Source organism: Balearica regulorum, chromosome 3 (assembly GCF_011004875.1).
Source record: "Balearica regulorum gibbericeps isolate bBalReg1 chromosome 3, bBalReg1.pri, whole genome shotgun sequence".
Taxonomy (NCBI): domain Eukaryota; kingdom Metazoa; phylum Chordata; class Aves; order Gruiformes; family Gruidae; genus Balearica; species Balearica regulorum.
In genome coordinates, this window is record NC_046186.1 from 32,896,562 (window position 1) to 32,912,144 (window position 15,583).

General features: G+C 40.1%; 1 protein-coding gene across 1 annotated transcript in view; it reads right to left on the reverse strand.

The window, feature by feature from the left end:
* The window catches only part of COL9A1 (collagen type IX alpha 1 chain), a 75,730-nt gene that overhangs the window by 47,890 nt on the left and 12,257 nt on the right, over positions 1-15,583 (reverse strand). Inside the window, exons 6-12 of the mRNA XM_075750050.1 lie at positions 7,821-7,898; positions 7,002-7,022; positions 5,827-5,901; positions 5,205-5,240; positions 5,041-5,103; positions 2,433-2,486; positions 1,804-1,839 (exon numbers count right to left, since the gene is read on the reverse strand). Of these exons, the coding sequence (XP_075606165.1) occupies positions 1,804-1,839; positions 2,433-2,486; positions 5,041-5,103; positions 5,205-5,240; positions 5,827-5,901; positions 7,002-7,022; positions 7,821-7,898 (363 nt within the window). The remainder of the gene's footprint in view (positions 1-1,803; positions 1,840-2,432; positions 2,487-5,040; positions 5,104-5,204; positions 5,241-5,826; positions 5,902-7,001; positions 7,023-7,820; positions 7,899-15,583) is intronic.

Consider the following 15,583-nt stretch of genomic DNA (forward strand, 5'->3'; position numbering starts at 1 on the left):
TACAAGGTCCAGTTGCTTATTAAACAGAGGCAGAACAACTGCAAAGGCAATCCCAACTGAAATTCAGTGAAGCCTTATCACCGTAAGACTGAAAGTCTCAGATCCAGCAAAAAAATCACTAAACTTTGAACAATGGTCCAAAAATCTCATGAGATTTATTGCTTTTGCAGTCTCAAAATATGGTCACACAAGACCTGAATGAGGTAAGTGCTGCTCTGAATGTAATCAGCATTCACCTTGACAAGTTGGTCCAGTTTGCTGCTTTCCCATAGTAACATCTCTACTTCTAAGTTGAGACTAACCCTCTTTATATATATTTTATATACCCACTTTTTCTGAAGGCTTTTAAAATTATTATGTCTCATATTAGTCTGTGAGCAATGAGATAAAATCATGTGTATTTTCCCTAAGTCAGTTTTTATTTGAGTCGACAGGTTTTTACTACAGTATTTTAACCTCCAATATTTCAGTATTTTGGTTTTAATTCCTCACCTTTTCTCTCATATAGTGGTTATTTTCATGTGCACTTTTTCCATATCATCTGAGTAACAAATCTGACAGTTAACTTGTCTCTTCATTCCAGCTAAACATTTTAAAATGTATTGCAGATGACCCAGAAATTATTTTCCCAACTATGTGAGAGCAAAAAATGAAAATGGAAAAAAAAACCCAAAACAAAACAAAAACCCCCACCTTAGGCCCTTGAGTCTACCCAGAAGCTACCTCAGTTTTGTTATTTTCTGTAACTATATTTAGCTTGTATATTGAGTCCACAGATTGACTAGTCATTATAAAAGTATTACCAATTTAACTCAGGCTCCAGATTTTCAGGTAAGAAACAGCATCCGTGAAAACGAAACACAAATGTCCAGATAGAATGATTCATCTTAAGTTTGAACATGTCTATAATGTAACCTCTTCAAGAATAACATTATAATTTCCTCTCTGGCCAAATATCAAAATGACTGTGTAATACAAATTTAGTAAAAGTTAATGGGACAGGATCAAAAATACAAAAATATGGTCAAAGATATAGGATTTCACAGCAAGGAGTGCTATATCAGAATACAATGCTTCCCCTATTTAATCCCAACAATTTCTCCAAAAGGAATCTAATTCTTAGTTAAATTTTACTTATGTGCAGCCCTATTACAATTTTATACCACTCATGTTGCTCCGTTATTCATTTTCCTTGAAGCTTTCCTGATTTCCCGTATAATCTAAGTTTCTACATGCCAACCATCATTCACTTCTCCAACCCCGTAAAAGTCCTGAAAATCACAATTATTTACAGCCCCCAAATACGGCTGTTAATCCATCTGCATGCCAGTTTGAGCAGTACTCTTTGTATGTCCTTGTTCCTATTTTGTCTTGTTTTCATGTGGAACAGCACAGAAAGTCCTATGTAGCATTTACACTTCTGCAATCCCGTTTAAACACATGGCAAGGAGCTGAAACAGGAATAACTGTAGACTAATTTATACAAATAAAACACAGGCTCTCCTGTCTCTACAGCATTTTCAGAGATGGAAAACAATGGTATGCTTCCAAAACTTGTGACCAAATCACACACACTCCTTTCTTTTTACAGCATACAAAGCAAATATGTCCCCTCCAGTAATATCAGCATACTTTGAAATAAAGACAAAAAGGTTCCTTAATGGACTACTTCAATATCTTAAGAGTTCTTTCAAACTTCAGAAATCGTTTCTGGCTTTTCTTCACTTCAATGAATGATAAGAATCCTTCATATTGATACCCAAGGTCTAAAAAACCTCTTCATCTACTAAATGTATTACTTACCGGCAGTCCACGAGCACCTGGCAGTCCTGGTTCACCCTTCAGAAGATAAAAATGGAGTTTTTCAAGAGGTATTAGCATAAAGATTTGTAAACAACATACAGGAAGATGCTCTCCCCTTTTGGAGGGTATCATTTAGTGGACATATTCTGCAATTATTATTCACTTCATTAATGCTACGCTGGTCTCAGTGAGACCTGAGAGAAAGGAAAGACTTTCTCAATATTAAAAATATACAGCCTGAGGCCTTTTTTCCCTCCAAAAAAAATAATTCAAATATGCTCTGACTTCTGATGTATATTTCATTGGTCTGATTGCTGATGAAGTCAGGTGTCACTGTTCTGGTTTCCACAGCGTATCCCTATGACACAATTGCAGCACAAGATGGAGAGAGCCTCACCGTTACTGAAGATGCTCAAATTTAATGTCATCAATGTAATGCCACCATTCCTTACTGCTGGCAGAGGGAATGGAAGTTGCTTTGTACTATATGAAAAGGACCCGGTGGGTCTGTATTTTATAGAGATTTTAATATTGCAAGAAAGGCTGCAGCATCCCATTAGTTGCACAGAGACAAATAAAAATCCTACTTAAAAAAACTCCCGTAATTTCATGCATAATTTTGTTCTTACCTTCTGTCCTTTTGGTCCTGTGGCTCCACGTGAACCATCAGGTCCTGTGAATCCCTTTGGAAGTAATGTATGCAGTGTTAATGCAAATGTGGTTTTCTTAATCACAACAGAAAACATTCTAAAACATAGAATAATGAAGCTATTAAATAAGATAAGTAACTGCAGGAGACTTACAATTCAAATGCCTATTTACATGTACAGATAGAACTGCCCAGATTCAAAGTACTAGCTTCTGGTGACAAACAGCAGTGCTTGTGATATGCGTCCTTCAAAAATTATTCCATTCAATCACAATTACACTAAACATGTGATCTCAAATTATCTTATTTCCTCTCAATGGGAGATTGATGAATTTAGTTCATGGCTCAGGTTAAAAACAAAAACTATCAGCGTTTTCCATTTCAAATAAATCATTAATTGACCAACAAAAAAAAATGAGTAAAGTTGCTAGGCTGGATTTGAAGTTAGTCTTTGAATCGTACTTGTCTATCTGGCCCAAATTAAAAAGCAATCATGGTATTATAATTGCAAATTCATTTGGAGTTCTTCTGTTTCCAAATTTTTAACCAGCTTATATGGCTTAGAAATTTCCAGATATCTATAAGAAAAGCCTTGCTTTTTCATTTGTCCAATACTTTTCTTTTTTGGTACACTTCCAGCAATTCAGTGTTCACCCAAGGGGATGTTTTCTCTGATAATTTGCTTTCAGAAGCTTACATGATCATTACAGGCAATTACTGTACAGTATCTTTATTCAGTCTATTAAACCTGACACTGAAATAGTTTGTGAAAGCAAAATGAGATTTAAAAAGTCAGAACTGCCTCACCAATTAAACATGGCAGAAGGTATTATAAATCTAAAACTCCAATTAAAAGTTGAATGCACAGTGGGAGTACAATAAGGTCCCATGTTTTGTCTTCAACTGAAAATAAAAAAGGTTCACCGCTTCAGAACACAGTATTCAAATATTAGTTTCACTTATCCACTGACATGAGGAAATATGCAACTGGAAACAAATATCAAAAGCTGAGCTGAGTTTAAAATGTTCTGTTTCACCTGATTGTATTACCATGAATTCTGGCAAAGAAAACAAAACCATGCCTTAAGTGAAAATTATAAAAGGCAATGATTTTTTAAAGATCTGCTTATGGGTTTTTGACATGTACAAATGGGTTGTGGTCCTGTACTGTTTTCAGGAAAAAATGAAGTGGTATGAGATACCTCTAACAGATTTGAAATTCAAACAGTTTACCCCCATGAGTTTCAGCTCCATGTCCACTAAATCTCTTTTCAAAAGCAAATTAAAAATTAACCACTAACAGTATTGCAATCTTAATAAACATTAGGCTTTTTCATTTATGTAATTTGCAATATTGTCTAATATACTAGTTTGTTGTATATAATCTTTATTTTGAATGTTTAAAATTATGAACATATTCTACCACTTACATAAATTAAACATAAGCTTGTCTGCCTCCTGGCATAAGATCTAAGTACTAATGTAACAATACTGCTTCACAGCAAGAAATGCTTTCAAACACCGCTCTCAAGAGAAATATGAAGAGTTGCCCAAAAATGTATGAAGATGCTTTTATTGCCACTAACTTATTCAAGAGAGACAACCTAACAGGCTGTCAACACTAGATGATATTGAAACTTTATTATTTGGTATTATTTTCCACAGAGAAAGGAAGACACATTAGCAGGTATGGGCTCTGCAGTGGTTGAAGTCTGGGAGGTTTTTGTTTGGAATAACAACTATATGTAAATCACAGTTTTTCCTCAGAAACTGAGTTAAAATTCATTCTTAAGCTTCAATTTAGTAAAAAGGTAACTGTTCACTTTAACACCAGGCCTACACGGGTGAACGAAATTTTTTTTTTCTTCCCATTTCCTCAATTTTCGGGAAGGAGATACTAAGGAGACCTAAAATGACTAAAAGGAACCCTCCCCACAGCTCCTGTGGGCATTAACCACCAACTGCCCGGAACAGGCCTACCCGCTCTACCGACCGGCGGCGCTGACCGTGAAGGAACAGCGGTGACCGTGAGGGAGCAGCGCCAGCCGCCCCTTGACGGGGGCAGCGGACCTCTCCGCTCCGGGCCGGCCAGCCCGCGGCCCGGTCTCTCGGGAGCTGGTGGTGCCCTCGGCCGCAGCCGACTGTCCTGCCCAGGCCTGAGCTTGGATCCTCCTCTTGTCCTGGCTGCCCTGCTGTCCTGAGGCTGCTTCCAAAGGACTCAGCACGGCCTCTTCCCCGCAGAGCCGCTGCCCAGCGCCCTCTCCAGAGCAGGGTGGCAGCACCCAACAGCCCGTGCGCTGTTCCTGAGCTGCTGCCCCGGTCGGCCGCCCGCAGCCCGGCTGTGCTCAGTGAAGAGAGAATCCTTCAGGTCGGAGAAAAGCGCCTGCCACTGGCACTCACTGGCAGCTGTGAGGAAGCCAGAAACCTCAAAAGGAGGTCATGCTTCTACAGAAATAGACTAAACCCAAGTATTTTTCCTGAATTAAAAAACAACAACAACAAAAAAAACCCCCAAAAAAACCCCAAACCAAAAACCCACAAACAAACTCATGAAGAGGAGGAAATTCCAGAAAGTCAAGTGTACTCACATCAGCTCCTGGCTCTCCAGGAAGGCCAGGGGATCCCGGTTTGCCTGCATCCCCATCTGGACCCTTCAGGATTTAAACAGACATGTTTCAGAGAGGGAGGCAGAAATAAAACTCAAAACCTCTCCTCTTGCAGGAGTGAATACAAAGTAGCTGGAATTACTTACCAGTGGACCAGGGGGGCCATCAGGACCTCTCTCCCCCTAACAAGGTATGAAAGGGAAGGTATTAGGCCTACAGGGACTTTTCATGGTCCCTCATAAAAAAACAAAACAAACAAACAAAAAACCCAATGACACACTGATTTACAGATAACCAGGAATAATGCCGAACCAATTTTATTGTAGGAAATTAATATTAAACCCACGTGATCCCTATTATACACTAACAGAAATAATGACAGAAATTTCTGACAGGAATTGGGGGAAAATACATAGTAGCTCCTATCAGGAATAATGCCACAAATCCTTACCATGCTTTAGTATGAGTGACACTACATAATCCCTTTTGAGATTAGAATTATAAAACTCCTATACCCCATTTAAGGCAAATAATCATAGCATATGATGGTGATTACGTAAAATAAATAATCCTATATTTTTCATATCAGAGATTATCTGAAAGGCCAGCTTCTCCCCCCGCCCCAGGGGGGCTACAGGGTATGAAACCCATCAATTCCTATGTGGATCTGCAGCCAAATTCAAACACTTCAGGGTCAAATGCTGACAGTGAGAACAATGCAGGTACACCTCCAGGCATTTCCTATTTCATACGCAGGGAAACACTTACATCAATGCCATCAATACCGGGAACTCCTGGTGGCCCTGGCGGACCCGGGGGGCCTGGTGGACCAGGGAGACCTCTCTGACAGGGAACAAGGAAAAAAAGAAAAATGAGTAATTAGACCCTGGCAAACCTGCGAGAGCCAGTGTAGGGGGGACTGGCATAATGCAAGGGGGCATTTATGGGTTGGTCTGGGGGGGGGTGTCATAGCTGATGAGGAAGAGCTGTCCTCATAGCACAAGTGTCAGGACCCCTGAGCTGTCGCAATAAACAGCAATGCTCCTCTCAGAGTACAGTGTAGATGAGGTGTTACCCCCCGCTTCCCAAGCCCTGCCATCCTCCTGCACCCCATGATGCTGACAGGGCCAGGGCAAGGTGGAGGAGGCTCAACTCCCCAACCCAGGAGGATCTGAATGCCATATGGCAATGACAGGGTGGCAGAAACAAAACCAGTGATCTTTGCAAATCAAACACTGAAATTCAGTAAGCTACTCTGCTCATTCAGCCAACACAAAGGAGACAGTCTTCCTAAGAGTTTGTGCTAGCGAAGAAAATTTAAAACAACCCTTTCCCCTGTTTCCTCAGGATTACATTAGCATCTACAGAGGTGCTTTCTCAAAGCACTGGGCTCCCAAGAGGGAGGTGGGAGGCGCCGCCAGCGTGTGGAAACTGAGAGAAAGGCTTTTACAGGTCTCCCTCCCTATAATGGGGGGCTCTGTTCTCCTCTGAGCAAGCTGCGGCCAGCCACAGCCCCACAACGGTGCTCTGTGAGCGAGAGGCTGGCCCAGGCCTTGCTGGGGCCCTGAGCCTGGCCCCTCGCTCCCCACAGCACTGCTGCTCTGGATGGCTTTCCTCTCTGCACCAGTCTTCCCAGTAAAAATCCATCCAGCGGTAGTTGTAGACGGAGCTCACGCCCCGCCATATAACTGGGTGCCTGCCTGATGCCTGCCATGTAGCATCATGTAGGCACACATGGCACCCCCCGCCCTGCGGCCAACTCGCTTTCCCCCTGCAGAAGTGCCAGCGCTGTGTCAGAGTCAGATATAGCTATTACAGGGGAGAAAAGGGTCAAAAAACCTCCAGCGGGTCAGCGCCAGGGCATGATAGAGAGTGGCCTTCAGTCTCTCTTCACCTGCACCTTTTCCCTGAACACACAGTACCGGCCCTTCTCTCACACTTACCTCGATTACTGTCTGGCTTATCTGCGAGGGAGAAAAAAAGAGCCAAAGTCAGAATAAACTTACTTGAGCCAGGCAGAGGCAAACAACCTGCAGGAAAAGCCCCAGAGGCAGGAGGTCCCACAGAGCCCGGGCCATGGCGATGGAGGGAGCGACCTGTGGCTGCTAGGGCAGGCGGCTAAAGGTGAGCCCCGCTGCTGCCCCTCAGGGCTGCTTGCTAACGCCTTGGGGAGGGTCGCGGGGATTGGAGGAAAGCTGAAGGCTGGGAAGGGGAGGACTGAATGCCAGCAGCGCCTTAACCCTTTGCCCTGCTGCTGTTGCTTTGGGCACCGACCCTCACCTTCTCTCGCCCTCCTCCCCCCCCCCCCCCCCCCCCCCCGCCCCCGCCAAGGGTTTCCCGCCGTCAGGCTCCCCGGTAAGCCGGCAGCTGCGGGGAGGCGGCTGCGAAAATCCCTCCCGTCTGCAAGGCACAGCGTTCAGAAGTCTTCCACCCAAGCAGCGGGTGAGAGGGGGAAGAAAGCAAGTCATGGAAGGGTTAAAATGAGACTGCTGCTACGCTGGGGCGGGGGGTGGATTTCTAAAGGCACCAAATTCCAGGCAGGTATGGTAAAAAGCAGGCATGTCGGGCCAGGAAGGGGGGGAATGAAGTTCCTGTGGCGGCAAGGCAGGGCAGGGCAGGGCAAGGCAGGGCAAGGCAGGGCAGGGCAAGGCAGGGCAAGGCAAGGCAAGGCAGGACAGGGCAAGGCAAGGCAGGGCAGGGCAGGGCAAGGCAAGGCAGGGCAGGGCAGGGCAGGGCAGGGCAGGGCAAGGCCGGGCACTCACCCGGGCCGGCAGCTCGCCGCAGCCTTCGCGCTGGGGTCGCAGGGGGTCGCAGTGAATCACCATCCACTGGATTTCGAACTGGCAAAGGAGATAAAGATGACGTTAATTCGGGTCAGGGGTTTCATACTGGCTTAGGGTGTAATAGGAGGAACACCGGTCAGCTAATGGCATGTTTTAAAAGGTAGGTATTTAATAATAGCTATGGGTGTATCGGAGAGCCCAGTCCAGAGCAGACCTCTACCCTGTGCTTCCCCAACTGCGGAGATCTTTTAAAGAGGGGACATAAACCTACTGAGGGATTTAAAGAGAAGGAGAGATTCATCATGTGTCGTTTTTTTACATGTTCTTTATAAGCACAGGCATTTTTCCTCATGCTATGTGGTGGTTTTATTAAAGGACAGACAAAAAGATTTTCTCTGAGTGGATAGTTGTGTGCATGAAGAATGGTGGGTGTGAGGACAGAAACGCGATCTAAGTGTGAGAAGCTCAAAAAGCAGGATCATATGCACACTGGCAACAGTCTGCAACTGGGTAATACACATCAGTGGAATTTCACATCTTCTTTGAACACTTGTATTTGACACTGGAAAATATCACAGGAGTAAGACAAACCTCTTTCAGAAACTGCAACCAAGACTCGCTTGATGTGCTATATAGATTAAAAAACATACCCTCTGCTGAAAGTTACTGAATAGCTCAAACATACAGCTTCAGATGTATATCTGTTGATATATAATGCATCACATGGAATTTTAAGTACCAGAAGCATATTAAATTGTACATATTTATTGTATCTAAGTTTTAAAGTCTTGGGTTGTTTTCTCTTCCCATCACACATAGTATCATCTTGGCTTAGGAATCACTAATGAGTGGTTTATCCAGAGATTTCCCAGTTCGATGATAAAATTCAGAGGCTCCTACTCCTTTCTTTTCATTATGGATGGCTGAGGAGTTAGGGGGAAAATAAAGTTTTGGGGGTTTTTTTCTTGTTACAACACAGAGGCCTGGTATGGAAAAGACTCTGATTTGTTTTTTCTGAGAAGCTGAAAATAGAAGTGAGTGTCCAGGGGCTTTCACTTCGTATTTCTTTATTACTCTGAGTCTTTCTTCTTATTGTATTGAGTTAAAGTATCTGCCCACCATCCCTCCCACAACATAATGTCTTGGTGCTTCCTGGCTGCCTTCTGTGCTCCCTCTGGGATATCTCATTGCTCTCTTCAGTCCCAATCCATAACTGATAGAGAAGGTGGACTGTCATTCTGAGATGTTTTCTTCTCTTGCCACCATCCTTACATTCACTTAATTGTATACTGACTGCTAGAGCTAAGAAATGCTTTGAGTCTGAAGTCCTTTAGATCTCTGCAAGACACCTACATATCAACAAGGTGCTTGTTTGGTTTTTTGGTTTTTTTTGCTTTCACCTTCACCACTTCAGTGCTACCACTCCTGAAATCCTTGCTATCACATCTCTACTGTTCTGTTTACTTTGCAGTCCTCAGAGTTTCCAGAGTGCTGAGACTGGTTTCTTTCACCTGTTATCTGACACCACTATCAGTGAGTCAATTCTTTACCTCCTTTATCCAATTCTCATTTTTAAACCTTTCCCAGTCCTTAGTAATAGACAACTGAATGTCATAATATACATATAAAGAAACTGAATGTATACTATAATTTTATACTACAAGGCAGCCATACAATAATAAAAATAGGAGGGTATCTCGTATCTGAAGATGAGGATTCATAAAAAGGGGATCAAATGATACCTATATGATAATTTATTTCATACCATACAACTAGATTCTGAGTCCTGAGTCTACATTATTCTGAAGCTCACTTGCAGAGGGAAAGAGATCCATAACTGGCTCTAAAGCAGTTTATCATCTATTTCTGATTTAAATAACAATCTCTTTGTGATTTAAATTAAGATAGGCATGGTTTTAAGTGACAGAATTTCTAAGTTTTGTTTTTCTGTTTAAATTAAAATCATATTAACTAATATTAAAATTGACAAGTCATCCATTCTGTAATTAGGAAATACCATAATTAAGGTTGCCTGTACAAACTTAATTTGTATGTAATCTGAAAGTGTGTAATTCCACACTTCTTTCTTTAGAACACCTCCCTCATTCACAAGATTGAATGAGCAAGGCTGTGGAAGTGGTTCCCATACTGCAGAAACTGTAAGTTTGGAAGTAAATGAGGTGAAAGGTGGTAAAAAAAGAAAGGATGGCTTTGTGGAAAAGGCAGACAGATGCCACTGAATGAGCCTGATTTTGCTTCATAATTCTTATATAGTGGTGACAAATTAATTAAAGCAAAATAGCCACATTAGAGAGCATTCTGCATGGGGTGGGAGGAGGGAATTGGATGCCTGAAATGAAGTATCTGGGTACCGGGTATGCAAAAAGGCTGATCAGTAACAACTGTAACTGAAATCAATAGTCCTGAGCTGTGCTTTTAACTTATAACATGGTACAAAATCTGTAAACACTGAAAAAATTACTTTTAAGACACAACACCAGCAGCCAATATCTGCATCAGCACATTCTGGGGGTTTTATGTCGATAATCATTGCCTCTTTTTTTTTCTTTTGTGTGTGTGTCTGGTTTTTTACTTCTGTACTAAGGTGAAAAAGATTTGAGATGATAAAATGCTAATTACTGGGTTGTGTTAGACTTTGATGAGTGACTGTCCAAGCGCCAATATCTGTGTCTTAAGAGAATACTACTAGCAAATGCATATACATGAAAAACCTGTTTTTTCAACTTTAAACACCATCAATATTAAAATAGAGATAAATTTGTTAATGAGTTTATAAGATGTGATTGCTTGCTGCAGTGGGAACTTGACTCACTGAGCCAGGAAATCCTTTTAGTGTCTCATATGTTTTCTTCCAATACTCTCGAATGGCCAACCAGTCACTTTGTTTTGTTCAAGATGGGATTTGAGTGGTGAGCATTAAGTAAGGCCTGGTACTCTCACAAGTTTAAGACATTAAAAAAAAAAAATCTCAGTAAATAAGGCAGGCATCATATGCAAAAAAGTACCTAGCATTATTTACAAACAGTGTGCCATAATGTGAATGTAAAAGGAATTGAAATATTTTGAACATGCAGCTTTAATTTGACATTTCTTAGTTCACAGTTGCTTAGTCAGGCGGCATTATTTTTTTAAAAAATAAACCGTGGCTGCTTTGTAAATTTTTTACTTAGAGCTTTTGTTACTGTTTTGAGGCTATATAAAGCAAAAACTGACATGAAACCTATCTGACTTTTTTAAAATGAAAAATAAAACTCTTTTGTTGGCAAGGTAGTAAAAGGTGTTACTGGCTTCCCATCGATTTAGGAGAGGTGAGAGAAGGGCAAATATGTCCTAGCCTTGCTGTCAAAGGTACCTTTTCCCTTGACAGTATTTCACAGTGGTCTTGTTAATTATGTTAAGCTGATTTACAGGACGCCACTATTTTCAAGATGTCTTATGTAGACGTTCTATCGATATCAATGCAAGGTGTCATTAAGGATGAAGTACAGGCACAAAGTTCTCAGAAATGAACCTCAGATAAGTCAGGGATAGTCATAAAGCAAACTTATTAAAATGTAATCTTTGAAGACCCATAGGTGTTAAAGACCCATAGGTCAATATTTCTGAAATCTATTGTCCGAGATTCCTACAGGATTTCAGTTTCATCTTAATTTCTTAGTCAGCACAGGTATAATTGGATTAGCTATGTCTATTCACTGTTCTGTCCTCTTAAATTCTATGGAAATGCCTGTAAATGCCCACAGCTTTGCATATCTCAATATCAGCTATGCGATTTAGTATTCTTATTAGTGCTTTAGATGAGAGGGGTGAAGGTTGAGTAAGATGTAAATGAGACTTAATACTAGTAGTAGTATTTTCAGTATGGCATCAGTCACAGGGAAGCATTTATCATTACCAAAGGCTTTAAGGAAAACTATGACTCTCAGAACACATTTGTACGTCCCTTCTGGGAGAACTGGCTCCCTGTGCCCCACTGGACTATTGTTGCCTCGGGGATGATTCAGGGGAAGACATCCCTTCAGGGGAACTACAACTCAGCTAAGCAATTTTCAGGTGAAAGTTTTCTACAGTTTTTCATCGATTATATCTATGTTTGTTCTAAGGGAAGTTTGCTATCAACTGTTTGTACATTTATTAAGTAACCAAGAATAAGCTACACATATTTAAACAGATCTCATTATAGAGCTATTTTAAATATGTTTTATCCATCTTCGTACATCTCTGTAATGGGTTTTTTTAGACCCTCACTATCCTTGCATCTTCTTTCAAAGTCTTAGAACAGTACAGCAAATTCTGCTGTTATTTGACTTTCCATAGCAAGGGTTCAGCCTTCTGAATCAGATTTCACAGGGTGAAAAAAACCTGAGACGTGACTTTTTACAATACATGGACACAATCTGGTTTATGGTGTAAATTAATCCCTGTTCAGCAAATATTGATAAGCAGCTTCCTCTTAAACATTACAAGTCATGTAGCTGCTCTGAACTAGTTAGCAGCATTAAATGTCAATTAAATAATGACCAGGGATCACTTCTAGCAAAGTGTTTAGTGTCTTTTATAAGAAAATCAAAGTAATGCCGCTGAAATCACAGAAACTAAGGCAATTTATATCATCTCACAGCAGTATAATCTTTGAGCAGTAAGAAATGAATGCCCTTACCTTTCTATAAGAAATGTGATTTAGAGAGTAAGTTCCTTTTCAGTTTTGAAATTATGATATATCTTGTATTGCTTAGATTTTATAGTGGATTATTTGAATTACTTTTAGATAAAAAGAACTATTTTCTTTTTTATCAAAAAAAAAAGATAAAATGCAGCTGTAAACCTGTATAAAAATTTGCCCTCCATAAAACGTTCCAGAAATTGTGGAATAAATCTTTGTAAAGGCTCAAAGGCAAGCCATAGTTTCTAATGGAACTCTATTACTCTCCTAGGCAATCATAGTAACAACTAGCAGTAAAGAATCTCTTTTAAAATGACATGTATTACAGTGCACCTATAAGAAGTTGACCTATTGTGCAAGATAAATAGAGCACTCACAGAATACTGCAAAAAAAAAAGAATAGAAAACACATAATTTATGTCCTTTAAAGGACTAAAAGGAAGTAATATACTTTAACAATGCCTGGAAATAAATTAGAAATCATGCCTAGGATATATTAAATAACCAAAACTGGTGAGATGTTTAAATTGAGTATAGTCAAGCAAGTTACAGGATAAGCCTAGAATATCCTCAACCGTAGATTTATTTACTTGATTTAAAGAGAAACTAAATGCACAGGCTAAACCAGAAACTTGTGCAATATAAACAGCCATTTCAAAATTATTAGTCCATTTCGTTCTCATAATTTCAGAGAATATAGTCTTTCTAAATCTACATTTTCATAATGTCAGCTTGGACCACTACGATTGTCAGTTTTGGCTTCATAGCAGAAGCCATGCAATTCAATCTAGTGAGTCCTCTGTCAAACCGAGAGTTCTGTCTGAATTAAAGTGTATTTTTAGACATCCAAACTCAATTAAAAAAATGTAATGTGATACTTACCTTCTTCCTTCCCTGATAATTTGTTCTGGTGCTTCATTATTCTTTTTGCCAAAAAATGTGCATCATATTCCCGTTTTAAGGCCTGCCTTACGCAAAGATTTGATTTTTTTTTCATAAAATACACTAAATATGACTGAATCTCCCCAGAAACATGCTAAAGCTGTAAACAAATATTTTGCACAGTGAGTGGTGAATTGTAAAAATTACTTAATTCCATTTTGTCCTTTCATCCTTGAAGAAGGGTGTCCTATACTTAACGTAGCTTCACACTAGTGCCTAATGTGCTTAAACATAGGTAAGGCAGAACTTAATGCTCTTCCCCCCCACCAGATGCCTGAAGAGCCTCGGGTAACCAGTGCTCCTCATTTGTACACCTTGCTGAAAAAAGCAAGTGTCTGAAAAACACGGGCTGGAGAGGAAGGGGGATACAATTCCAGATTTCCTCTGCTGCTTTTCCTGACTCCTTTAATCCTAGCCAAAGGTCAGCCAGAGCACCAACAGAGAAGAGGGAGAAGTCCGAGCTCTTACCAAGATGTCCTTAATACCACATCTCTCTCCTCGTTTGTAGGCTGCCATTTCTAATCCTTACTTCAACAGGCAACAGGAACCCTCCTCGTTTTTAAAGGAATGACTCTGTGTCTAACTTGAGGGAACAGTTCACTGTACCACTGTATACTAGGTGTTGTGATACTATTACATTAATACCTGTAGCACTCTGTGCATTTAATCTAACAATCTTGCCAAAGAGGAATGCAATATTGGGGTAAAATTTTTTTCATCCCAATAACGTGCATAGAATATATAATCTTTTCATAATTCTATCCACCCATTCATCCACCAGTATCCCTCAAACCAGTTAAGAAAGCTAAGATATGTATGCAGCTAATTGTTACATTATCAGCTCCAGCTTGTTACTTTTGAATGACATTTTCAAAGACTAACTTTTGTTTTCAACAGAATGGATATACCTTTTTGGCTATTGACATTTCCTAATCCACCTCTACAGCAACATACTAGATAGCCACCTTCAGGCACCTGAGGCAGCTTTCTGTCATCATTTTTCAGGTAAAACTGATTTCTATCCAGTGCAATATAGTAACCTATACATACAGAGGTGATGAAGCATGAGATACTTCTTTTGTTGCAACATTTCCCCTTTCAAGTTTATACAATGCTCATTATCCTGTGGCTACATTTTTTTTCAAATAAAATGAAATATAGTTGGAAGATTATATGTCACTTTATTTCAAAATTGATGCAAAACTTCGGTGCAGGGATGTGGAAAATTGTTACAATATATTAAGTATCTGATTCTCTTTTGCCATTCAACTTGTTTTGAAATGAGTACCCTGTAGATGTATGGGTATGTTGCCATTCATATTATATGTTCCTAACACACTTAAAGAGGAGCCTTGGAAAAGGAACAGGATAATATATGAAACTTTGCAACGTTTTCTGCAATGTTTTCAACTGTGTATTGAAACTATTTGCTTTTAATCTACAAAGTGAATTCAGAAATAGCCTTCCCAAAGTCTTAAATGTCATTTAGTGCCATTGTGGGACAAAATTGTTACATTATTCAGCATAAAGTGCAGTATAACTCAGTAGCTGAAAAAACACTAGCTGAGAAAACACTTTCATGGATGTCTGAAAGGCAAAATGCAGATGTGACAGCTACAAATTTTTTTCTGTCAGAAATTACAGGCATGTCACTTTGTGTGTGTGTGTGTTTTATATTAATCATTTGTCTCAGAAACTAAATCAGATAATCAAATAATAAAATCCCTGAGGTTTTTCAGATTCAGTTTTCTTTGTTGAAGGGCACAAAATCATTTGATGTTTACCATATGTCACCCTCAAAGTTATTTTCTCCATCAAAACAACTTTCCTTGCAGTATAGTAGCATGAAGAGGATATTTTCAGCATTAAATCCACTAACGATATAGAACAAGCATTTCACTGCCTAGTCTTGCTATACAGAATAAATGAGTACTCCATAGTGAATTTAGGTGTCTACTATAATGCACAGGGAAAGTTAAATATCTGACAAAGGGATTCACAGCAGCCATGGTATGGGGGGTGAGATGTCCTCAGCTAGCCAGGAGAAGGTATTGTGGAAATGAGTGGGCTTTATGTCTCATCTCTGCTGGGCCTGTTGCTTGAATTGAATCTAGTC